Here is a 26,956-nt window from a genome sequence, read left to right as displayed (position 1 = left end):
ACACAGCACTGCATTGTGGCCGGTGATTTTAACTTTCACCTGGATGCGGCAGATGACTCGGATGCAGCCAAACTGTTGGATGTTACATCTCCGTTGGGTCTTGTGCCTTGCGTGTCGGGGCCTACACATGAGAAGGGGCATACCCTGGATCAAGTGTTTGCATCTGTCCCACCCACAGAGGTTGCTACCCGGGAAATGCTCTGGACTGACCATCGGCTGATCAGCTTTTCAGTGATGGAACTGGCGCGCTCGGAGTTTAGAGCGCCCACGTTGCTCAGACCAGCTTCGCGTGCATTATATAGAGTGACACCTGATGCACTCGAGCAGGCGCTGCTGGATCACCCTTGTCATCTTTCGGGTGATCTAGACAGCGATGTGGAGTCTCTGCAGTGCTGGCTTACCGACAGGCTGGATGAATTAGCTCCTAAGGCTGCCCCCCGGTCCATGGTGGCTCGGCAATCGGCCCCGTGGTTTACGGAGGCGCTCCGTGTGGCCCGTAGTCAATGTAAGATGGCTGAGAGGGCGTGGCGTCGCATGTACGATGGGGAGGCAAAGCTTGCCTATAAGGCGGCTGTTAAAGCCTACCATCGGGACATCCTGGGTGCCAAGAGGGACTATCTGGCAAGGAGGATCGAGGCAGCGGAGAACTCCTGCAAGGAGATCTTTAAAATTGTGAAGGAGTTTACCACCCCCAGCTCCCAGCCACCCCCGCCAGTTTCAGCGGATGGCTGGGCTCGCGATCTTGCTGGCTTCTTCACAAGTAAGATCAAGGCCATTCAGGCTACCTTCGGGGAGGGACCGGAGGCAGGCATTGGTGAAAGGGTGGACTGTAGTCCTTCGCAGATGTCTGCGGGGACGCTGTCCGAGTTCCCTACTATTGCCTGTGATGTCTCTCAGACGTTATTGGCCAATCTTAAATCTGGCTCGCCACTTGACCCCTGTCCTGCCAAATTTTTGGCCGGGATGGCGGCGGTGGTGAATCCTCTGGTCAACTCTGTCCTCAATACCTCCTTGAGGGAGGGAAGGGTCCCCAGCTCCTGGAAAAGAGCGATGGTGATCCCCCTTCTAAAAAAAACGGGTCTTGACACCGAGGTTTTGGCGAACTACAGGCCCATCTCGCTTTTACCTGCACTGGCAAAGATCACGGAGAAACATGCCCACGGTGTCCTGTCGAGCTTTTTGGAGGCTAACAATCTGCTCCACTCTTCGCAGTCGGGTTTCCGTCCTAATTTCAGCACGGAAACAGCCCTCTTGGAGGTAACTGAGATTATTAGGGAGACCTTGGATGTCGGCGGTAGGGCCATGCTGATCATGTTGGATCTGTCGGCGGCTTTCGACACCGTCCCCCATAAGGCGCTTCTAGCGAGGCTTTATGACATCGGCCTCAGGGGGACGGTGCTCAGGTGGTTTACCTCCTTCCTCGAGGAACGCCGCCAGACGGTCTGGGCCTCTCAGAGCGCCGCCGAGATGCCGCCATTGGGAGTCGGGGTTCCACAGGGTTCTGTGTTGAGCCCCACGCTATTCAACATCTTTATGTCCCCTTTGGCGGACTTGGTGGAGGCGCATGGGGCCCAGATCATCTCCTATGCCGACGATACGCAACTCCTCTTCACCTGCCGAAAAGATCATGAGTTTGATGGAGAGAGAATCCGGGACTGCCTTGCGCTGGTCTTCGACTGGTTCCAACGGAACAGTCTGAGGGCCAACCCGGGCAAGTCTGAGATTTTATTTTTTGGTTGCGTCGTCGAGCCGGATTGGCAGCATTGGTGGCCGTCCGACATGAGTCCTCCCGCTCAGTCCTCCCAGGTTGCTAAAAATTTGGGCGTCAAGTTAGACAACCAGTTGGCATTGAGAACCCACATTATTGGCCTGGCCGGTACCTGTTACGGAATCCTGAAGATGCTCCGCAAATTTTTGCCTTTGTTATCGGAGGAGCACAGGAGGATTACCGTTCAGGCTCTTATCGGTTCGAGGCTGGATTATGTCAACGCTCTCTTTCTTGGCCTCCCCGATTACTTGATCCAGCGCCTCCAGGTGGTGCAGAACTCTGCTGCCCGGGCAATCTTTGGTCTTGGTAGGCGAGCTCGTGCCTCGGGGTTGCTTCAGAAGCTTCACTGGCTCCCTATTAGGAAACGGATTCTGTTCAAGTCCCTGACCCTGATGCATAAAGCTCTGCATGGCTCAGGGGCGGGATATCTGCAGCGGAGGCTGAACTTTTATCTTCCAGCTTGTTCTCTCCGCTCGGAAACCCTTTTCAAAGCTGTGGTTCCACGGGTAAGGAAGGCTCGTGCTGGAGGGAGATCCTTTAGCTGTCGAGCTCCCCAGGTGTGGAATTCGCTTCCGCTTTCCTTGCGCAGTGTTTCCAGTTTGTTTCAGTTCAGGAGGAGCCTGAAGACGTGGCTTTTTAATTCTTAGTCTGTTTTCCTTATTAAATGGTTTATTTTTTTCTCTCTGTTTTTACTGTGTTATGTTACCTTTTATCAGCCGTTGGTGGAAAAAAGCGTCGGGACACTCCAGTTCGAGTAGCCGTACGCTATACAAAAACAACGTAACATAACAACATAACATAACATAACATAACATAACATAGAAACGGCGTGTTTTAAAATCTAAAGAAAGTGACAGAAGTGGAACGCTTTTAGCGATACAAATCTATTATTGAATTGCCATGGTTAAATTGGAATAAGGCTTACCACTAACGGAACAGTAGGTGTAGCATTCCGATTTTTGGGAAAAGGACTTTCCCATCGGGCCGGGGATCAATCTCCTGAGGGAGAAAGAGACATAAATAGCCACGGCTGTGAGAAAGCATGCATTAAGTGCGACGGTACAGCAAGATGCAGGCTTACCCCGTATTTCCAGATGATGCAATTGAAAAGGACACGCCAGCAATTAGTGCGATCGTGTCGGGAAGGAGCCTGAAAATAGAACAGTAGGGCTTAAGGACTATTATATTGTGGAAAGGAGTCCAAACGGTTGATGCGGTAATAATCGAGGGGCTCACCTTGTCAATGGGCTTCAGTTGCTTCCCTGGCCGATGCAAGGGACGTTCGGGACGACCGAGCTATATTAACGCATATGATTCGCCTGAGACGGAGTCACATGCAATAACAAAAATAAAAAAAGGACAACGAGGCAGCCATATTGGGTGTATGGGTAGCATGCACCTAGGAAAAGAGGGGGCTCCCTGAGGTGAATAGGGGCCGAAGAAGAGCAAGGGCTTGATAAGTGAATGAAGGCATGCATCTAAAAATTAATGATCCCTGAGGTTGATTAGGGGCCAATGGTGAGTGTGGACTTGAGAAGTGAATGAAGGCATGCAAACGCACTAAAAAGGTGAGAAAAGGCAAATTTTGTTCACAGATAAAACACCTACAAAATACACTGATTGATAAGTACAGTTGACCCAACTTGTTAGGTTAAATTCGTGCAGTCCTCCTGCTGATTGAGTCCAGAGTTCAAGCTGTCTGTGCGCAGAATTCATTTAAGTTCCTCCTTGTTAAGAAGTTTTGATAGGTCACCGCCAGTATGCCCTTTGTCAGCGAAATGTTCGACAAGGGGGGCTTTTTCGGTTTTGCAGCGAATTCTGCTCCGATGTTGTGAGATCCTTAGTTTTATTTTTTGATTTCGTTTTTACACCTGAATTCACCTACCGCAACTACGATCTTTACGTATTACACTGTAGTTTGCACATAGTAATCGGGGAAGTTATGTTCTCATTGTTCATCACGGCCCTTCGTTGTTTATCGTCGTTCCAACACTGCCAATTCACCCACTGCAATCACGATTCTGGCCGAGAACACCACTGTTCATACACGTTAAGTCACCAATGCAGCAGCTGTGTATGTATTCACACAGTCACTGCAATTTTATCCTCTTGATTGCATAGCACGGACTCTAGTTTTTCTCATTTTGAACTCTAGTTCTCTGATTATTTGCGCATTAGCATTATTTGTATAGGCCCCTAAGGCAAAAAAGTTCTGTCACTATTTCTGAATGTTATAGTACATATTTAAATAACTTTAACACACGATTTTGTATGTTCTCTCCATTTCTCCTTCCCTTTTAGGCTATCAAGGCTTGTAATAATTAGGCATTATTCAGTCCTGATGATGATCCCCATGACTCTCTTAATGGGATCGAAATGCCGTCGACAACTAAACACCATATACTGTGAAAATGTATATATTACTGTGTTAATCTAGTAATGGTGGTATTGTGATTTCTGTTATTGTGATATTCACAAAAAACAATAGCTTATGCCTAAAAACTCTGTTCTATTCTCTATCTAACCTTCACACTATGTCAATCTGTACATGTTTGGGTACAGGCTTGTGCCCTCCTCTATAAAATTGCTGAAGGTATTCTCTTCAAAAATATTTCCTTACTAAAGTAAAAATTTGACCTCTGTCCGGCTGGACAAGTCTTACTCAATATAGTTTCCAATGTGTCTATATTTATTTTACGTTCTGAAATTCCTTTGTGCATGAGACCGCTGTTGTCTTTGGTAATATGTTCCCTGAGGTCCTGTGCTGACTCGTGTGGGTGCCCTTGTTGTTATTTATAATTAGATTGCGCAACTGCTTGGTTGCAAGGGCTTTCTTTGTCCTTCCACTTCTAGGAGTGGGTCATTATCCTCACTGTCCATGCGTAGATCATTTTGGCATATCCCCTCTGATTCCTCCTTTTTTCTTAAACCTACAAATTTACCTAATTGTAATGTATGACCCACCTCCTCTCTACTCTGATGAATATATTGATAAGATATGTGCTGGACTCTCTTTGTTCAGTGACAGGATGATATTACGGTTCCGGTGAGTCCCAATCTTTTGGATGACCTTGAAAAACAAAAAAAGAAATTTGTACGCCTTGAGCTTATGACCCTTATGCTCACTGACTATTTAAGATCTAAAACCATACCACTGGGACTACAAGTCCGGAATATCCCAGGGGTATTCACAGATAACCCCAAATACATCACGGGTTTTAGTCATATTGGAACTACTTGCTCAAGGCACTGGCTAGTTCTAGGCATAGAAACAGCCGGGGAGGAACTAAAAAAACTAGCTGATATTATCAAAGATCTGGAGAAACAGATCTCCGAAAATGACACCATTACTGAAGCAAAAAAATTGCTAGGGAAAATTGAAAAAAACGTAGTTGAATTTCACCGAATAGAGCAAAATAAAAAATCAGTGAAAGTTAAAAAAGATATTAAATCTTTTTCTCAGGAGAGGATATACCCTTATCTCCACAAGGACTTTTATACCAACTGTAACTTCAACCAGATCCCACAAAATCCTAGACCCTGGGGCCGGTTCAACCGTAGAAATACGGTAGTTGGTTTTACTGATTCCTCCGCTGACTCCTCTGATAACTCTGATTCATGTGAAGGCCCTAGCACTGCCAACCGTAACCCCAACCAACATTTTTTAGGGAGAGGGCGAGGGGAGGCACCCAAAAGAGGCCGGGTAAAACAGCAAGCGAGATGGCAGAACCCTCCGGGGGAGAGGCAAACGAGGAGCAAATTTTATCAGTGGTAATTGATACAGCTTCCTCTGATGATGACTATTCCTATATTCAATCTATCGGAACATAATCTTTCATCACAGGAGATCTCTATTCTAAGCAAGGGACTCTCCTTTGTACCCACAGGGTACCCTGACTTCTTGAATCTTCAGTCTGAACTCATGGGGTTCTTTCGTAAGATAAGACTCCGTGCTTTTTTTGCCTTGAATCCTGCTCAACCCAAAACTGCCCTCACCCCTTTCCGTCCTCCATCATCCTTTTCTCCCACATCTAATATGATACCAAAGGAAATCGTCACCTTTGAAAAAGTCATCCTCAAGGAAATTACAACTCTGGCGAAAGCCCACACATTCATTCCTTACAACATCTCCCTTGAGGAGAAAATGGCCATTTCCTCTCTACGTGATAGGAATGATTGGATTATCAAACCTGCTGTCAAAGGGGGAGGTATTGTACTGCAAAACATAGACAATTATAAAACCGAATTGTCACGACAGGTTTCCAACACAGACCACTACTGCAGACTTAACACCAACCCCACAAGAGAACTTCAAAACTTAATAAAACAAGTTACTACTGAGGCTTTCGAAATCGGATTCCTCAGTAAAAATGAACTAAATTTCTTGAACGTTGATCATCCCAGAACTCCAGTTATTTACACCCTCACTAAGATTCACAAGCGACTAGACAATCCCCCTGGCCGTCCCATAGTCTCCGGCTGTGGGTCTGTGTTGGAACCTCTAGGACATTATGTGAATTACTTTTTGAAAGACCTTGTACCCTGTACCAGCTGTTATGTACGCAACAGTATGTATATGATTAATCTTATTGAGAACCATCCTTTTGACCCTGCTAATGAAATTCTGTGTACCCTTGATGTTGAATCGTTAGATACGAACATTCCTCAAACAGAATCTTTGTTTGTTATGGAGAAAATCTTGAATACCAGACCACGTCCACATACTGTTCCAACCCTCTTCATCATTCAATTGTTAGAAATCTGCCTGACCAGAAACTTTTTTATGAATGATAATGAATATTATCAACAGGTGAAGGGTACGTCCATGGGGGCAATTTTTGCCCCCACCCTGGCCATTCTATACATGGACTGGCTTGAATGCGACATTATCCTATCTTCCACCAACCCATTCCAGCCAGGATTGGTGGAATGGAAACGCTATATAGACGATATCTTTATGATTTGGGGGGGGGGGCAGTTCAAGCCTTACCATTGTTCCAACACTGGCTGAATAATAACTGCCATGGTCTTACCTTTACTCTCACCCACAGTAAAACTGATATCCCCTTCCTAGATCTCTGTATACAGCATAAGGATGGCCTACTGTTTACATCCTTGTTCCGTAAACCCACGGAAAGGAATACCTTACTAAGCTACAGCAGCTGTCATCCTCGAGCATTGAAGGATAGTTTGCCGTACTCCCAGTTTTTACGTTTGAGGCGTAATTGTTTCCTCAAAGCAGACTACTTCAAAGAGGCTAACACATTAGCCGAGAAACTTAGATTCAGGGGGTATCCTCGCCGCCTGGTGAAAAATTCTATGAAAAGGGTTTGGTACTGCCCTCGTGAGACTTTACTTGAACCCAGAGAGAAAAAACCTTCTGACAAATTGGTATGTGTCACAACCTTTTTGCCAGTTTCAAGCCAAATTCGGAAAAGCATCAAGAAAAATTGGCACATACTTAACTCTGGCAACTTAAATCTGGACACCCCTTTGTTTGCCTTCAAGCGTAGCAAAAATTTAAAAGATCAACTGGTTAGGGCTGCTCTCCCCCCTCCGATACCAGCCGGCGCTACCCTTTTAGATCTTTGGGCACTCCCCCCACTGAAGGGGCACTCAAGATGTGGTTGTTGTGTAGTTTGTGACTTCTGTATAGAAGCGAAAGAATTTGTGTTTGGTGAAGTAAAAAATGTACTGCAAACTTTTACTAACTGTAACAGTTGCAACTTGGTTTATGCGATTCTGTGCCCGTGCAACTTGATCTACGTGGGACAAACAAAACAAAAAATCAAACTAAGGATCTCACAACATCGGAGCAGAATTCACTGCAAAACCGAAAAATCCCCCCTTGTCGAACATTTCGCTGACAAAGGGATTACTGAGAACGATATAAGATGGACTGTGATAAGCCAAGTGGCCTTGCCCCCAAGAGGCGGTGACCTATCAAAACTTCTTAATAAGGAGGAACTTAAATGGATTCTGCGCACAGACAGCTTGAACTCTGGACTCAATCAGCAGGAGGACTGGACGAATTTAACCTAACAAGTTGGGTCAACTGTACTTATCAATCAGTGTATTTTGTAGGTGTTTTAACTGTGAACAAAATTTGCCTTTTCTCACCTTTTTAGTGCGTTTGCATGCCTTCATTCACTTCTCAAGTCCACACTCACCATTGGCCCCTAATCAACCTCAGGGAGCATTAATTTTTAGATGCATGCCTTCATTCACTTATCAAGCCCTTGCTTTTCTTCGGCCCCTATTCACCTCAGGGAGCCCCCTCTTTTCCTAGGTGCATGCTACCCATACACCCAATATGGCTGCCTCGTTGTCCTTATTTTATTTTTGTTATTGCATGTGACTCCGTCTCAGGCGAATCATATGCGTTAATATAGCTCGGTCGTCCCGAACGTCCCTTGCATCGGCCAGGGAAGCAACTGAAGCCCATTGACAAGGCGAGCCCCTCGATTATTACCGCATCAACCGTTTTGACTCCTTTCCACAAGATAATAGTCCTTAAGCCCTGCTGTTCTATTTTCAGGCTCCTTCCCGACACGATCGCACTAATTGCTGGCGTGTCCTTTTCAATTGCATCATCTGGAAATACGGGGTAAGCCTGCATCTTGCTGTACCGTCGCACTTAATGCATGCTTTCTCACAGCCGCGGCTATTTATGTCTCTTTCTCCCTCAGGAGATTGATCCCCGGCCCGATGGTAAAGTCCTTTCCCAAAAAATCGGATTGCTACACCTACTGTTCCATTAGTGGTAAGCCTTATTCCAATTTAACCATGGCAATTCAATAATAGATTTGTATCGCTAAAAGCGTTCCACTTCTGTCACTTTCTTTAGATTTTAAAACACGCCGTTTCTGTACCTGGCCGGCATCCACTGTGCGCAGGTCGCATCCTTTGGTAAGCATGGTCGTTCGCGGCCTGCATGCATTTTACATGCTAATTCCAACGTCGCCGCTTATCGTCCATATCGCGGCATGCTCTCACTATCCACCTTAAATCCTACTTCGCCGTTTATCGTCGTTTTTACACCTGAATTCACCTACCGCAACTACGATCTTTACGTATTACACTGTAGTTCGCACACAGTAATCGGGCAAGTTATGTTCTCACTGTTTATCACGGCCCTTCGTCGTTTATCGTCGTTCCAACACTGCCAATTCACCCACCGCAATCACGATTCTGGCCGAGAACACCACTGTTCATACACGTTAAGTCACCAATGCATGCAGCTGTGTATGTATTCGCACAGTCACTGCAATTTTATCCTCTTGATGGCATAGCACGGACTCTAGTTTTTCTCATTTTGAACTCTAGTTCTCTGATTATTTGCGCATTAGCATTATTTGTATAGGCCCCTAAGGCAAAAAAGTTCTGTCACTATTTCTGAATGTTATAGTACATTTTAAAATAACTTTAACACACGGTTTTGTATGTTCTCTCCATTTCTCCTTCACTTTTAGGCTATCAAGGCTTGTAATAATTAGGCATTATTCAGTCCTGATGATGATCCCCATGACTCTCTTAATGGGATCGAAATGCCGTCAACACCTAAACACCATATACTGTGAAAATGTATATATTACTGTGTTAATCTAGTAATGGTGGTATTGTGATTTCTGTTATTGTGATATTCACAGAAAACAATAGCTTATGCCTAAAAACTCTGTTCTATTCTCTAAAGGGGTTGTGGTGTGGTCTGTGAAATTGCGTAGAATTTCCATTTCTGAAGCAAGGGAGGAGCGGTGCAATACATGTACTTTCTGTTACTATTCCAGCACAAAGGCAGTGGTGAAAGTGCAGTGGGTTGGAATTTGTCACTGGATTAATCTTCAAATGCTGCATCATGCTTTAACATCCTACGTATGCTTAGAAAGATCTTCCGATGATCCCCACCGAAACTAGAAAGACGGTCACCCAAGCACTGGTCACAAGCCGACTGGACTACGGAAACACCCTCTACGCCGGAACCACAGCCAAATTACAGAAAAAGCTCCAACGCATTCAGAACGCCTCCGCCCGACTCATCCTAGACAATAACCCGCCACAATCACATATCCGGTCACTTGAGAGACCTTCACTGGCTCCCTGTCAACAAGAGAATTACGTTCCATCTCCTCACCCACGCACACAAAGCCCTCTACAACCTAGGACCCAAATACCTCAACACGCGCCTGACCTTTTACACCCCCACCCGCCAACTACGTTCGTCCAATCAAGCCCTCGTCGCGATTCCACGCATCCGAAGAGCCACCATGGGAGGAAGATCTTTCTCCTACCTAGCGGCCAAAACCTGGAATTCCCTCCCACACACCTCCGCCTCACACAGAACCACCTCTCCTTCAGAAAACAACTCAAAACCTGGCTATTTGATAAGTAGAGAACCCCTCTCCCTCAAGCGCCTTGAGACCATCTGGGTGAGTAGTGCGCTATACAAATTTTGACTTGACTTGACTCTCCTGTTCCAAGCGCCACAAACGCCTCCTCCATTGTCCTCTCAATGCAGGGTGCCACCGTGCTGTTCCCTCTGCTGCCTGCACGAGCAGTACCACACAAGGGGCGGTCTGCAGGGTGATATTTCAGTATCGGAAAGGCCTACAAGAAATCAAGGCTTTTATTTAACACTCGAAACTTGACTGTTGAAGGTACCCGTACAAAAAGTATGTGTGGCTTAACGGCTAGAGCGACCGACTGTGGAACTGAGGACCTAGGCTCGAATCTGACGGGAGACTTACACATCCCGGGATTCTGGGCACATCACTTAAGGTGTGTGTCTGTCTGGAATACAAGTGGTGCTCATGTAAAGCGCTCTGATACCTGCTGGTTGAGTTCACACTTTATAAAACAGGCAAACAATACCCTTTACCCTGCACCAAAAATGTCTGCAGTTAGTGACTGGTACGGCATTCAGTAAAATGTTGGCTAAAGTCGATGATTAAATGTCCTCTAGCGCCACCAAGTGTTATGAGAGCAGAACTTCTACCTCTCAAAGGAACAAAAATACGTGTCACAACAGAGATTGTCTACACCAATACAACATCTTCACCAAAAGTTGTGTGTGCGCGCGGGCTAGAAGCAGAGGGGAGGGGGCCTGCGCGATTTACTTGCGGGAGCGATAATTGCTACCATATGGCAGCACTCGCTCCCACAAGTAAATTGCCTCACGTGCACATGTTGCCATTGAAGGCAATGGAACGCGTGCACGTGGTTGGCTGAAAAGCCATGGCGATCGAAAAAGGTCTTTTTTCCTATGTAGTGCATGCGCGCTGCATAGACGAGACCTTTTTTTGCCTAAGCAGCGCATGCGCGCTGCATAGGCAAGACCTAAAAAGAGCCCAGCAGTTAAGGGGCTAAACTACTGACAATGATATGTATGCATAATCTATCCATCTTAAGTCTTTTCCTCCAATGATCAGACAGTAAGGCTTCTATTTCAATCCAGTGTTTGATCAGAATGCTGTTTCCGTTTATGGGTACATGAAAATTGAATGCCATTGATTGTTCCATTATGCGGGGATAAATAAAACATCTTGGGTACATATGTAGGACTCGCATATCTTAGTGGACATCTCCCTGCTCACCAAGAAGTATCACAGACAAGAGTTCCATTGCTGATTTTCCAGTGAGATTAGCGGAGAGTCCACTGTTGAAAGAACTGAGACCTAAACAGGAGCACAATTATTACGAGCTAATGGGAGGCAGTAGAATATTCCTCAAGCAGGTACCCTTCACTATTCTATCTCTCACTACATCATTCCAGAGGGGCTGGAGAAACACAAAATGAAAAGAAGAGGCTCCAAAGTTTTTTAACCACCTTCTTGCTAAGTGTGGTTCAATCTCGCATTGGTACAGGTAAAAGTATGGAAAATGATCTAATAGGGAAGCCGTGATAGCTACATGCATTTACCATTATTCGATTTTGGGCCAGTTGTGTACAAGTTTATATGCTAAAGAATAGTTTCAATCAATCAATCAATCAATCATGATATTTGTAAAGCGCGCTACTCACCCGGAAGGTCTCAAGGCGCTTGGGGGAGGGGGGTCTGCTACTGCTCGAACAGCCAGGTCTTGAGTTGCTTCCTGAAGGAGAGGTGGTCTTGGGTGAGACGGAGGTGGATGGGGATGGAGTTCCAAGTCTTGGCTGCCAGGTAGGAGAAGGATCTTCCTCCCATGGTGGCTCTTCGGATGCGTGGAACGACGGCGAGGGCGTGGCTGGTTGATTGTAGCTGGCGGGTGGGAATGTATAAGGTCAGGCGGTTGTTGAGGTACCTGGGGCCCAGGTTGTTGAGGGCCTTGTATGCGTGGATGAGGAGTCGGAACGTGATTCTCTTGCTGACGGGGAGCCAGTGCAGGTCTCTCAGGTGTCTGGAGATGTGGCTGTGTCGGGGGATGTCCAGGATGAGTCGTGCGGAGGTGTTCTGGATGCGTTGGAGTCTTTTCTGTAGTTTGGCTGTGGTTCCGGTGTAGAGGGTGTTTCCGTAGTCCAGTCGGCTGGTGACGAGGGCCTGGGTGACCGTCTTCCTGGTTTCGGTGGGGATCCATCGGAAGATCTTTCGGAGCATGCGTAGGATGTTGAAACATGATGATGAGACGGCGTTGACTTGTCTGGTCATCGAGAGGGAGGAGTCCAGGATGAAGCCTAGGTTACGTGCGTGGTCCGTTGGTTTTGGTGCGCTGCCCAGGGCAGTGGGCCACCAGGAGTCGTCCCAGGCAGAGGGTGATCAGCCAAGGATGAGGACTTTCGTCTTGTCTGAGTTAAGTTTCAGGCGGCTGTTCATCATCTATTCGGCTACGTCTTTCATCCCTTCGTGTAGGTTGGTTCTGGAGGTGGCTGAGTCGTTGGTGAGGGAGAGGATCAGCTGGGTGTCGTCGGCGTAGGAGATGATGTTGAGGTTGTGTTGGCGTGCGATGGCTGCGAGGGGGCTCATGTAGACGTTGAAGAGGGTGGGGCTGAGTGATGATCCTTGTAGTACGCCGCAGATGACTTCGGCGGCCTTGGATCTGAACGGAGGGAGGCGGACTCTCTGGGTTCTTCCAACGTGGAACGAGATGATCCACTCTAGTGCCTTCTCTTGTATTCCGATGTTGCTGAGGCGCTGCACTAGGGTGCGGTGGCAGACAGTATCGAACGCTGCGGAGAGGTCTAGGAGGATGAGGGCCGCTGTTTCTCCGTTGTCGAGCAGGGCTCGGATGTCGTCAGTGGCTGCGGTGAGGGCGGTCTCGGTGCTGTGGTTGGCTCAGAAAGCGGACTGTGAGTGGTCGAGGGATCCATTCGTCTCGAGGAAGGCAGCCAGCTGTCTGTTGACGGTCTTCTCGATGACTTTGGCAGGAAAAGGGAGGAGCGAGATGGGGCGGTAGTTCTTGAGGTCGGTAGGGTCTGCTGATGGTTTCTTCAGGAGGGCGCTGAGTTCGACATGCTTCCAGCTCTCCGGGAAGGTGGTGGTGTTGAAGGAGCAGTTGATGATGTCCCGGATTTGGGGTGCGATGACGGAGTCGGCCTTGTTGAAGACGTGGTGGGGGCATGGGTCGGTTGGTGATCCGGAGTGGATGGTGTTCATCGTGTGGATGGTGTCTTCAGTGCTGGCCGGGGTCCAGGCGCGGAGGGTGGTGGTGGGGGGCGTCGGTTCGGTGGTTGGGTGCGTGGTCTGTGCGTCGAAGCTGTTGTGTATGTCGGCGATCTTGCTGTGGAAGAACGAGGCGAGTGAGTCGCAGAGGTCTTGTGAAGGAGTGATGTTGTTGTTTCCGGCGCTGGGGTTTGAGAGCTCTTTGACGATGCTGAAGAGTTCCTTGCTGTTGTGTGCGTTGTTGTCTAGTCGTTCCTTGAATGCTGTCTTCTTGGTGGTGTGTATCAGCTGGTGGTGTTTGCGGGAGGCGTGCTTGAGGGCGGTCATGTTGTCTGTAGTCGGGTCTTTGCGCCAGGCTTTCTCGAGGGTACGGCAGTTCTTCTTGGAGTTCTTGAGATCGTCGTTGAACCAGGGGGCTTTCTTGCTGCCGGACTTGCTGGGATGGTTTTTCAGAGGTGCGAGGTCGTCAGCGCAGTTGGTGATCCACTGTGTGAGGTTGTTGGCTGCTTGGTTGGGGTCCGTTGAGCTGGCGGGAGTGTTCTGGCTCAGGGATGTGGTGAGCTGGTCAGGGGTGATCTTGTTCCAGCTCCTGCGGGGAACCTGTTGCGGATGGTGGTGAGTCGTGGTCTTTCTGAAGCTGAAGTGGACGCAGCTGTGTTCTGTCCAGTGGAGTCCGGTGGAGTGGCTGAAGGAGATGTACTTGCTGGCGGAGAAGACTGGGTCAAGCGTGTGTCCGGCGTAGTGGGTGGGGGTATTCACCAGTTGCTTGAGTCCGAGGTTGGCGAGGTTGTCCAGCAGGGTGGTGGTGTTGCTGTCGTTGTTCTCCAGGTGGAAGTTGAGGTCCCCTACGAGGATGTAGTCAGCGGAGGGGAGGGCGTGTGGGCTGATGAAGTCTGAGATGTCTTCGCTGAATTGTGTGCGAGGTCCTGGGGGTCTGTAGATGAGGGTGCCTCTGAGTGTGGTCTTGGGATCGGTGTGAATCTGGAAGTGAAGATGTTCGGCGGCTGTGAGGGTGTCGTCGGAGTTGGTTGTGATGCGGATGGTGTGCTTGTGGATGATGGCGATGCCTCTTCCTGTCTGGTTGACGCGGTCCCTCCGGGTGATCTTGTATCCGTTCGGGATGGCGAAGGCGATGCCTGGCACTGAAGAGGCGTTCATCCATGTTTCCGTGAGGAAGGCGACGTCTGGAGATGTGGTGTCGAGCAGGTTCCAGAGTTCCACGGCGTGTCTGTGGACGGAGCGGGTGTTGAGCAGGATGCACTTCAGGTGGTTGCTGCTGGTGCTCGGTATGGCGGGTGCGGTACACGTCCGGATGCAGGAGATTTTGCAGGATTGGCAGGTGAAGGGTCCGTGGGTGCGTCTAGGGATGGCTCGGAAGCAGCCGGGGATCCGGCCGGTGTTGAGTGCGTTGAGGGTGGCGGCGTCGTAGGTCCGGCGGGTGGGCTGGCATCGGCGGGGGCCAGGGGTTCTGGCGCTGGGCGCGGTCCAGGCGTGGACTGGCGCAGACGGGCTTGCCTTTGGCGCACAATCGGCGTGTCCGCTGCGCGTCCGTGCGGTCTCCATTTAAGGCGAAGTGGGAGGGAGGAGCAGCTGGGAGGCGGGAGCGGGGAGGACATGGAAGAAAAAGGGGGCGGGCCACGATATCACGGCGGCGGGAAGCGGGGGTTACACCAGGGGAGGGACAGAACCTAAATACAGAGGTACAAGATGACAAAGAAACAGCAGGGCACAGCAACAACAGCAAGGCAATTCACAGGGAGAAAACAACGGCAGAATCGGCAAAAAGAGCAGCAGCGAGGGGTCACACACACAGCTTGAGGGCTGTGCGGCGCGGGGGTGTCCTGAGGACAGGTCATACTCACCTGCGCCGCGCGGTCTCCATTTAAGGCCAAGTGGGAGGGAGGAGCAGCTGGGAGGCGGGAGCGGGGAGGACACGGAAGAAAAAGGGGACGGGGACGCGATATCCCGGCGGCGGGGAGCGGGGGTTACACCAGGGGAGGCACAGAACCTAAATACAGAGGTACAAGATGACAAAGAAACAGCAGGGCACAGCAACAACAGCAAGGCAATTCACAGGGAGAAAAAACTGCAGAATCTGCAAAAAGAGCAGCAGCGAGGGGTCACACATACAAGATGACAAAGAAACAGCAGGGCACAGCAACAACAGCAAGGCAATTCCCAGGGAGAACAAAATGGCAGAATCGGCAAAAAGAGCAGCAGCGAGGGGTCACACACAATAGACGTTCAAACAGAGAAAGTGGACTTGATGAAATTTAGCTATACAGGTTGACACTAGAGGTGTCAAATATAGGGACCTGGAGAAGATTTTTAAATTTCGCTTTGCGCAAATATTTACATTAATCCGCTCCAAGCATATTTAATACACTGTGTGATATTCGCGCTATAGCTGACCAAAGTAGAGGCGTGGCTTGGATGAAGAGAAAGATGGTGGCATAAGCCAGCAGTTTGCTCCACGACGGCAAAAAACCTGATAAAAATAAACATCCAAATTTTGCAGAATTGTCATCGTGACGTGAAGGTGATACATATCTTTGTTTCAGCACCAACTACTACAGTCCACTCTATATCAGCCACGAGGTAGGCACTGACGAATATACGCCATAACACTACACATAACCAGACACCAACATCGGAGACTGGGTGCAAGAACTCCCACCTCTCGAAACTCTACCTGCTGATCACGACTAATTCCAGACTCAATACAAGTAGTCCTTCCAATGACTAGCGCTGCAGATATTAATGATTTTGGAAGGCTAATGAAGTGCTGCTGCACTTCCAGAGGCTGCACACAGCTCAAAATGGCGATGCACTGAGTCGCTGAGCGGAGGACTAAAAAATGGATCTAGTTATCGTTAAAGTGCCTGACTAAATTCTCTTTCAGCCCTATCCCATTAAAATACTTCCTTTCCCCCAGCACTGATCCAATACGGCATGAACCTGTAATTTTTAACATCTTATCATCAGACTATGAGAATCAAGTAATGATTATCAAAAACCCAAAATGGCGGCGCCCTATCACGATAACGCACGATCTTCCAGTGCATCTGAGAGAACCATAACTAAAGTGCTGCTGCTTCACTGATCGCATTGCTTGCAATTGTATAGTATATATATATATATATATATATATATATATATATATATATATATATATATATATATATATATATATTCACTGAAAAAAACATAAGTTACTTATAGTTAGGAATTAGCATTTAAAAAACCTTAGAAATTCACTGAAAAAAACATAGACTTCACCCATGTTATAGTTAGCTGGACATTTCTCTCATACAAAACCATTTAAATTCCTCCGTTATAGTTAGTTCAGCTAACTATAACTCGCGCGCCCGCAATGCACTACTGATGACGTCACATATTACATCACTGATGACATCATCCAGTGAATGTGTGTCTTTCTGAAAAAGAAATATTTTTTATATATGTATATCTAAAAGTTGATGGATGATTAAATGGGTAAATAAGTGTCTAAATGGATGTTTTTTTTCTAAAACTGATTGTATAACTGACTGATTAATTGTATCTTAGTGAATACATGGGTTAGTGAGTAATGTTTAAATATGTAAATATCTATCAATCTCACACATTTTTTGAATAAGTGGCTGCATAGGTTGGTGAGTAGCTACATGAGTGTCTATATAGGTTATTAGTTGTTTGTTTGATTATCAGTCTGAGTGTCTATATGTTTCAGTGGAGGATATTACTTACCGCATAGATGCATGAATGAGAAACTCATTGGTTATATGTGTTTTGAAGACAGCATGTGTGCAGGACTGTATGGGTGGATGAGTGTGTGTATAGGCGTGTTAGTGAGTGAATGACTGTCTCAATACTGTCTTTATGACTAAGTACATATGTTTTAAACTACTATATGTGAGTATTGGTGTATATAAGTGAGTATATATGAGAGTGAGAGATTGGAACAGTTCCTGTATAACTAACTATGTGTTTCTATAAGTGATTTTTTAAGAGAGTTAGTATGTGTATATTTCTGTACAAATAAGTGTAGTGGTGTATGTATAGCTATATATGCAAGCAAATGGATGTTTGAAAGTTTATTTGCATGTGTGAGTATGTGTGTGAGTAAATCTATGGATGAGTGTCGGTGTGTAACAGGATGTATAGGTGTATGAGAACATATGATGAGTGAGTACATGTATGAGTGACTATATAGAACTGTTGGTGAATGAGTGGATGTGTATGTAGATTTCGGAATTACTGAATAGGCTGTTGTAACTGGTATTGGTATCAATTGTTCGAAAATTTTAGTTTCTATTTTTGAATGTCTGTATCAAGGGTTATATTACGCTGAGAGGAGGTCTGCCACTCTTTCACAAGGATGATGTCATCAGTGATGTCATTTGAGATATCATCAGTGATGTCATGAGTGATGTCACTGACCATGTCATGAGTTATGTTATGTTATGTTATGTTATGTTATTTATATTTTTATAGCGCGCAGCTGCCCCAGCAAAGGGGCGTCCTGGCGCTTTTGACAGATGCTATAACATAACACACAATAAAAGAAAGGAAATTAACTAGACACCGGAAACAGGAAAGTTTTAATCGCCTGCCTGAAGGCGAGCAGATCTTCAAGAGCTCGGATATGTACCGGGAGCGAATTCCATAAGCCTGCCGCTAGCACCCTAAAAGAGCGGCCACCCATTCTGCTCAGCTTGAAGCGTGGACAGACGGCCAAATGAAGCCCCTCCGATCTCAAGGATCTCGAAGGCGTATAGGGCGTAAGGAGAGGGGCAAGTGCCGGCGGCGAAGAAGATTTCAAAATTTTAAAGGCCAGACACAGCGCCTTGAACTTAATGCGCTGTCTGACCGGGAGCCAGTGCAGGGCCGTGATGGTACCAGACACTGAACAATGTCTGGGGAGGCCCACAATGGCTCGTGCCGCGGCATTTTGTACTCTTTGGAGCCTAGAGGCCTCCGCTTGATTCACCCCTAACAGCAATGAGCTACCGTAGTCCAGCCGAGATAGTATTGAGGCCTGGACTACAAGCTGTCTGGTGGGGGGATCAAAGTACTTTAGGACCGGCCTAGTACCACGCAGAATTCCATAGCACGTGGCAGCCACCTTCTTGGTGTGGTCTCTGAAGGTAAGCGCAGAGTCTACCCAGACTCCTAGATTTCTCACTCCAGCAGCTGGGATAGGAGTGACACCAAGCTCTGATGGCCACCACTGGTTACCCCATAGCTCCGCGTGCTTCCCTAAAACCAACACCTCCGTTTTGGTGGCATTCAACTGAAGGCAGTTGGTGCGAAGCCAGCCAGCTACTGCTAAGAGACCCGCACGGAATCTGGGGGCCTCCACCTCAGGGTCTTCACTAAGTGTCACCGCTAGCTGTGTGTCGTCCGCATATGAGGCCATCGTGAGACCCCACTGTTTGACGACACCAGCCAACGGTTTCACATAGAGGTTGAACATTGTAGGGCTCAACGAAGATCCCTGTGGTACCCCCAGCTCCAGGGGATAGGTGGCGGATTGGCCAGGTGGTATAGCCACTTTAAAGGAGCGATCTGCCAGAAAAGACCGAAACCACTGGAGAGCGACATCCGTCACTCCCGCCTCCTGTAAGCGTTGGATAAGTATATGGTGGGACACAGTATCGAAGGCAGCGCTTAGATCTAATAGTATAAGCGCTGCAGTATGACCTGAGTCAAGTACCTGGCGAAGATGTTCCGTGATGTAAAGTAATGCCGTCTCGGTACTGTGTCCTGACCGGAAGCCGTTCTGACTAGGGTCCAAAATCTGGTTGCGAACCAGATGTTCGGACAGAACAGAGTTGACATGGGCTTCTGTTACTTTAGCGATCCAAGGCAACAGGGAAATAGGTCGATAATTTTCTGGCAATCGGGGGTCAGAGTTGGCTTTTTTTAATATAGGAGTGACCACTGCCTGTTTCCATGCCGCAGGTACCGTTCCACAAGACAGTGACATATTGATGAGGTTCAATATGGGGTCACGGCACAGCGGGGAAAGTGTGTTAATGAAGGCTGGTTTTAACGGGTCCGCTGGAGAACCTGACTTGACCTTAAGGCTGAACCTGTCAAAGGCCTCAGTAGACAGTTCAGGTAAAGTGGCCAGAGGCTCGTAATCTGTCGTGCCAGGGATAGTAGCCTCTCGATCCTGGTGGAGTGTGTCGAACCCATGATAGATTTTTTTCACTTTCTCCACAAAAAAGGAGGCCAATTTATCACAGTGAGAATCTGTGCAAATCACCTCTGATGAGGATCTGTTTTTCATAAGGTCCTTCAGTACCTTGAAAATCAGTTTTGAAGGATTGGGGCTAGTAGCAAATTCATGAGCGTAAAATGCAGCTCTTGCTCTGCAGATAGCTCTATGATAGAGCTTCAGCTCAGTGAAATACCGAGTTTTCAGAGCAGGGTCATAGGAACGTCTCCATTCCCTCTCTGTTTTTCGGCAGGATTTTTTCAATTCTGCGAGAGACTCATTATACCAGGGACTAGGTGTTTTTGTCCGGCCTTTCGACCACCGTAGAGGTATAAGAGAATCCAGGGCATCGGTGATCCAAGCGCAGAACTGTTGGTATCCTTGTTCCACATTAGTGAAAGTGCTCAAAGGTTTTCGCTCTAATATACTGTAGAACTCTTCCAACGTAAGCTTGTGCCAAAGCCTTTTAAGGATAGGCCTGTCCGTGGATATAAAAGGCTTATCATGGACCGGACAGAAAGCTTCTACTAGCAGATGATCAGTCCACCCCATCAACCTCGGATCTGACAACCTTAACCCATCTAGCGTGGAAAAGAAGGGGTCAAGAATATGGCCTCCCGAGTGGGTTGGAAGGGTAACGAGCTGAGTAAGTTGGAGAGCTTCCAAATCCGCCACCAAGGAGCTCACGGTAGTGGAAGACCCATTATCGAAATGGATATTGAGGTCACCCAAGATATTAAAATTGGCACAGCCTAGTGCTATAGGACTGACCATATCGGCCAGCGCGGACCTAAAGACCGAGTCATTGCCGGGGGGACGGTATACAAGTAACCCACTGAAAGTAAATTGATGGGAGTGATGTAATATGTGACGCCATCAGTAGTGCATTGCGGGCGCGCGAGTTATAGTTAGCTGAAGTAACTATAATGGAGGAATTTCAATGGTTTTGTATGAGAGAAATGTCCAGCTAACTATAATGTGGCTGAAACCTATGTTTTTTTCAGTGAATTTCTAAGGTTTTTTAAATGCTAATTCCTAACTATAACGTGCCTGAAACCTATGGTTTTTTCAGTGAATTCCTAAGGTTTTTTAAATGCTAGTTCCTAACTATAACATGCCTGAAACCTATGTTTTTTTTCTGTGAATTTCTAAGGTTTTGTAAATGATAATTTTAAAATATACTAATTATTATATTTCTTTCTTTTTATAGTAATTTCCTACATTTTTATTATAAATACTTATATTTATTTTATTTTTAATGTTACATTTCATTTTTTTAATGTAAAATAATAACAAAAGTAAATTCAAAAAGAATGCACTGCTAGTGAAACTGCCTGGGTGAATTTATAAGTGTTTGTTTGAGGCAGATTTACAACACTCTTGTGCCTCTTTTACACCGCCGTTGCATCACTTTTCTGATGAAGCGGTGGTGCAAAAGATGCGCCATGGTATGTGGTATTTAGAATGTGACGTATCTGGGAGGTGTATCACATTGTAAATCCCTGTACCAGAAGGAGACATTCCTACATGGTGGAGGGGAGGAGGGGGAACACCTCCTAAAAGTGGCTGACTGAAATCCACAAGATTTCACTTTGTCACTTTTGGGCTCATGCTGTGTCAAAACCCTGCACTACCTTGAAGCAGGTGTAAAGATTGATACAGCAGTCTGAGCATAGGGCCCCCAGAGCATTGCTGGAGATACGTTGCACTTGCAACATAACTCAAACAATGCACCACCTTTACAGCACAGATACATCACATATATGTGCCATTTTTGTCCCATAGTACACCGCATTGTAAATACGGCACATCCATGGTGGTGGTGTCACGGAGCAAAATAACTGACATATTCCTGGGGATATGCCAGTTATTGTAAATATGCCCATTAGTGTTTTAATGTAGTGAATGGATTACTACATACCGATGAATGAGTCACTACAAAACTAAAACAACAGTGACAGAGTGTTTGGTGTAAGGATACAAACTGGTAAATTGAACGTATAAAAGACAAATTTGAAAGTACATAGAAGACTGCATACATCGTCTATAAGAGTTTGAAGCAGTCTATGCCCTAAGGCCTATTTTAATGCATGAGTACTTAGGTAGTGAGTGGATGATTACAGTTCTGCAAGGAAAGAACCTGATTGAATTTATAACAGCCTCAGTTTTACCACAGTATACAGATAAACATATACTGCTGAATGGCTCACTACAATATTGAAACTGTAGTGTGAGAATGTTTTCTGGAAGTATAAGGATACACATTGAGGAATTGAACGAATAAAACATAAGTTTGCTGGTGCATAGAACAGTGCATGCACAGTCTATAGAGGTTTGAAACAGCCGATGGACTAAGGCCTCTTTTAATCCATGAGTATCTAGATACTGACGGGATCATTACACTTCTGCAAAGAAAGTTCCTCACTAAATTTATTATAGCTTCAGTTTTACCACGGTACAATGGAAAAGAACATACTGCTGACTGTCTCACTACAATACTAAAACAGCAGTGTCAGAGTGTTTGGAGGAAGTCCAAGGATACAGACTGGGGAATTGAAGGCATAAAACACAAGTTTGCAGGTGCATACAAGACTGCATGTATACTCCATACGGATTTTAAGCAATCCATACCCTCAGACCCACTTTGCATATTTTAAGTCACTACAAACATTTAAAGAATATATAACTAAATCTATAAGTGCTTCACTTTTAGTACAATAAATACATTAGTAGATAGTGCTCAAACCTTTATTATTTTTAAACAATAACTTTATTCTATTAACATCTCATAATTTAACACACATTCCATTACAAGTTCATCAGATATGTCATTCAGATCAATTCCCTCGTTAACAGTTTCTGAATTAATTTGTTCTAAACTTTCAACATAATTTAATACTTCCAGAAATTCTCCATCAAAGCTTTTGTCTTCGAAATCACACCTCATGTCTGCAGCACTAATTTCCCCTTCTTCACTCTCATTGCCTGCGACAGATACGATTAGTTCTTCAATTATACTCAAGGTAATATCCAAAATCTCCTCAGTATGAGGCTGTTCTCTTTCCATAATGTTTCCTTTATGTTCTTGCTCCTTGTATAAAAATATAAACAGTTAATGTTATCACTTTTCGGAATATATAATTCAAAACTACCGATTTCACCTATTTTGGCTCCAAAAAATACTATATAAATGCTATTATCTAATAACATTCCATTAGTAGAGTTTTAGTCCTTTGCAAAGTTATATAAATATAATTACTTATAAGGATATCCTGTTCTTAGCTTTTCTTAAATTTTGAAACCAGTCACTCCTTATGACTATAGGAAAAGACTGAGGCTGTTATAGTAAAATACACTACTAAAAAATGTAGAATATGTCTATTCACCTTACCCATTCCACAATAGTAAATGTGTTTTACTAAAATGCAAAATATACTATTCATTGTCCAGAATAACACTGTGTATCTGTGTATATTTAGACATCATTATCACACTACTTTTTTAATACTTCATGTGTTTACTCTATCTCTATTCCTTATCTATAACTTAGTCTAACCCTACTAATTATCTACCCCTCCGACTTTCGAACTAGCCTCTCCTCTAGTATTTATCTGCAACCTTGTAACTTGCGATTCTTTATTTTTCTCACTGCTTATAACCTATAATTACGTAACATTCATTAACCTAGGTCTCTCAGTTTATTGTCTAATTTTTATATTATTAATTTCCTTGTGTTCTTCTACTAACCTTTCTTTATGCAGTTGCTTGTTATCTATTCTGTCAATCCTTGAATATCTTGTGTTGTTCACTAATGTTCATTCTTAATTCAAAAGTCTTTCTAGTATTCCTTACTCAATGTGTTCTTTTCCCTTAAGACCTTGCTTAACACGAATGTTATCATTTCTTCTTTTAAGTTAGAGAAAATACATCGACTGAGTACATTCAATATTGTCTATAATGTCAGGTAAGTTTACTTACTCACTAACTTGTCATACAACGTTCTTTAACTCTCACAGAAATATTTGCACTTTCTCTTCAGGAATGTCTAAGGAGCAATTGAAAACGGGTCTGAACTCCGGAACGTCTTCAGTGAAGTGCGCACTCGTTAGTGAGCGCGCGCCTCACCAAGGATTCCCCACAACTCTGTGGTTTTGCGATGCAGGACGCGCTACGAAATTAATTTTATTAATTTAATTGTTTACTTACCTGCAATCATCCAGATTCCGCTGTTTATCATCCTGCCCCACCGCAACTCCCTCCACGGGCCGTGGCTGACAGTTACTTGTACTTACCTTAAGCATAATAAATAATAAAAAAATTATATATTATAAAATTATCACTTGTGGAAGTCACAAAAAATACAGTTACAATATATATTTTACAACACAAAATATTTTGTAAACCATTTCATTTGCCTTTTTTGCTGTTCTCAGAATATATTGAATTTCACTAGAAACAGTGAGTTCAATAGTACTCATCACATAACAGCGGGAAAAAAAAGACAATCAATAAGATTATCTTAAAAAAACATTCAACATTCTCAATAACAATTTAACAAATAGAAATAAAACAGATCTTAAATGTTTTTCTCTAAGAGCAATTCTTACGTAAATATGACATCTCAAACAATCATAAAATAACAAAACATTATGATTAATTTTCATACACTGTAAATAATGTTACTTACAAATATATGCTGACAAAATACACAACAAAAAGTCCTTAATGGTTTCACATACTTTTCCTTACGGCCAAATAGTATGCATCAAATCCTTTGTTTGGAAGTTGTTCAATAGTAATCCTGAGCGTCACCTCCCAGCCTTCTGATCCAAAACCACTGACATCATCTACGGGTCCCCCAGGACTCATCCATCAGTCCAACGCTGTTCAACATCTACATGGCCACCCTCACACAAGTAGCCCACCATCACAACGTCAACAACATCTACTACACAAACAACACCCAGCTCATCCTCTTCCTCACCAAGAAGTCACATACCACCAAAAGCAACGTCCACAACACAATGAAGGACGTCACCAACTACATAAAGAGCAGCACTGTAAACAAACTCGGACAAGATGAAGGTACTCATCCTCAGACCCACCCCCTCAGCCTCGGACAACTCCTGCTACCTGACTACACTGTGAACAGTACCAACACCTACCAACCATGTCCACAACCTAGGATTCAACCTCAACTTCTCCCTCTCCATGTGTAACCAAGTCTGCAACGTTTCCTTGTACTGCTATAACACCCTCCACATGCTCCGCAACATTTACAAGTGGATCCTAACCAAAAGAAGAAGAACAGTGACACAGGCCCTCATCAGCAGCGGCCTACACTGTGGCAAAACACTCTACACAGGAATTCCAGCCAAACACCTACAACAACTACAACAAATCCAAAAGACCTCCACCTGAGTGATCATCAATGTCCCCTGCTGCAGCCACATCACCCACCACCTGATACACCAACACTGCCTCAATATCAACAAAAGGATCACCTTCAAGCTCCTCACCCTCACTTACAAAATACTCTACAACACCAGACTAATCTACCTAAACAGCAGTAATCGGGAAAAAAAGGGCACATTTCGATCTTTAAATTTTGCCTTTAAAAATGTTAGGTAAGAATTTGGTAACTCTTTGGGCAAACGTTGCTTAAAAACTAATTGACTGTCATTACAATGTATCCAACCTTTCAGACATTTTGAATAAACAATGTAATGTCCAGATGTGGTAGAAGGACCATCATGAAAAATAATTGCAACAGCTACAAAAGTTCTACCTGATATTGAACATTGATCAGCTACAACATTTTTAATTAAAGTTTCCAATTTTCTTCCATCAGCTCTACAACGTTGCAGCATTAAAATAACATACTGTCCATATATTTGTATAAGTAACGTTGATGACATTTCTGATTTACATTGGCTACACTCCATGTTTTGACTTGCTCCTCTAATTAGATTGTTAAAAGACACTGATTCACAGTCCGGTAAAGTCAAATACATGAATCTTTCAGTGTCTATGTTAGTGCTACATGTAAACAAACAATTGTGACAGTCATGTTGCCATTTATAAGAAAGGCCAAAAAGGTTTTCAACATGTATACCTTCATCTTCCAGTACACCAAGCATAAACATTAAAAATTCTTGACAATCTTGCTGAATATTCTGCGTAAATTGAGTACAACCAGAACATATGTCCAAAACATTTCCAAATATCAGAAACACTTTGTATTTTACTTTTATCACTACTACATTTCTCATAAACAGAATTCAACAATGAACAGAATCTTTTGTCCCGATTTTCTACAATTTGCTGTTGCAAATTTTCAAGAAAAAAAAACATTAACAACTACATTAGCATAGCAGTTGATACCACAAATATTTTCAAACCGAAAATCAACATTCTCTTCAACACGGTCCTTTCTCTTTTTGCTTGCAGGCGCAATTTCATCTTGTTTTTTTTCTCTCTCTACAGTTTCACTACAGATATTCTCAAATCTTCTTTTTCTACATACCACACACTTTTCAAATACTGGATATTGACCTAAATTGGGTGCATATTCTCTTCTTAACCTATTATACTCTTTCACACAATTTGCATCTGCACTAACCTTTGTCTCATCAAAACCAATCAAGTACAATCCAGATAAAGTTCTGACTCGAGACAAAGCAACATATGCCATACCTTCTTTAAACACGGTATGCCCAATATTCACTAAAGCACTATCTACACTTAAACCTTGAGATTTATGAATGGTCACCGCATATGCCAAAGAAATAGGAAACTGTTTTCTGCACACATACAAATCTTTTACAAGCACAAATCGAGCTGGACAACGACTAAGTTGTTGTACTTCAGCAATTTCATCAAATGTGATTTTTAAAAATTCAATCCCATCTATTTACATAATTAACAAAATCAACAATTTTACCCATTGCTCCATTTACTAAACCTTTTTCCACATTCAAATTAAGTCGTAAAATTACCCTACAGTTTACACATGCAAACAAATTATTTTCTAAACCAGCAGTTTTACTTATCGATTTCTCTAAAGAATCCAATTTCCTCTTCAACTTTTCACTCAAAATAATAGTGATTCCTTCATGTTCTATTTTATCAATTGCTTCCAATTTTATAATTTCTTAATTTTCCAACTAACATTTCTTCATTGAATATAGAAAATTCACGCAGTGTTGGCATTAAGCAGATTACAGATTTGTTTTCTGCAATTCTCATGTATATTTTCTCTGGGACAATATTTTCATTTGGAAACAAATTGGAAAAAAGCTTGTTTGCCATGATCGGTCATTTTTCCAATTCTTATATCTTGAAGAATAGTTCCATAATCAGCATCATTTGCCTGTCGCATATTTGTAATAA

The 26,956-nt window shown here is 44.5% G+C and overlaps 1 protein-coding gene across 1 annotated transcript in view; it reads right to left on the bottom strand.

Moving 5' to 3' along the window:
• Nucleotides 1-22,515: 22,515 nt before the first annotated feature.
• LUC7L3 (LUC7 like 3 pre-mRNA splicing factor) overlaps nucleotides 22,516-26,956 on the bottom strand; it is a 381,484-nt gene continuing 377,043 nt past the window's right edge. The window contains exon 10 of the mRNA XM_078654427.1: nucleotides 22,516-22,655. Coding sequence (XP_078510553.1) covers nucleotides 22,642-22,655 — 14 coding nt within the window. The 3' untranslated portion in view covers nucleotides 22,516-22,641. The remainder of the gene's footprint in view (nucleotides 22,656-26,956) is intronic.

This window comes from Lissotriton helveticus, chromosome 7 (assembly GCF_964261635.1).
Source record: "Lissotriton helveticus chromosome 7, aLisHel1.1, whole genome shotgun sequence".
Classification (NCBI taxonomy): domain Eukaryota; kingdom Metazoa; phylum Chordata; class Amphibia; order Caudata; family Salamandridae; genus Lissotriton; species Lissotriton helveticus.
This window is presented reverse-complemented; position numbering and strand designations above follow the sequence as displayed.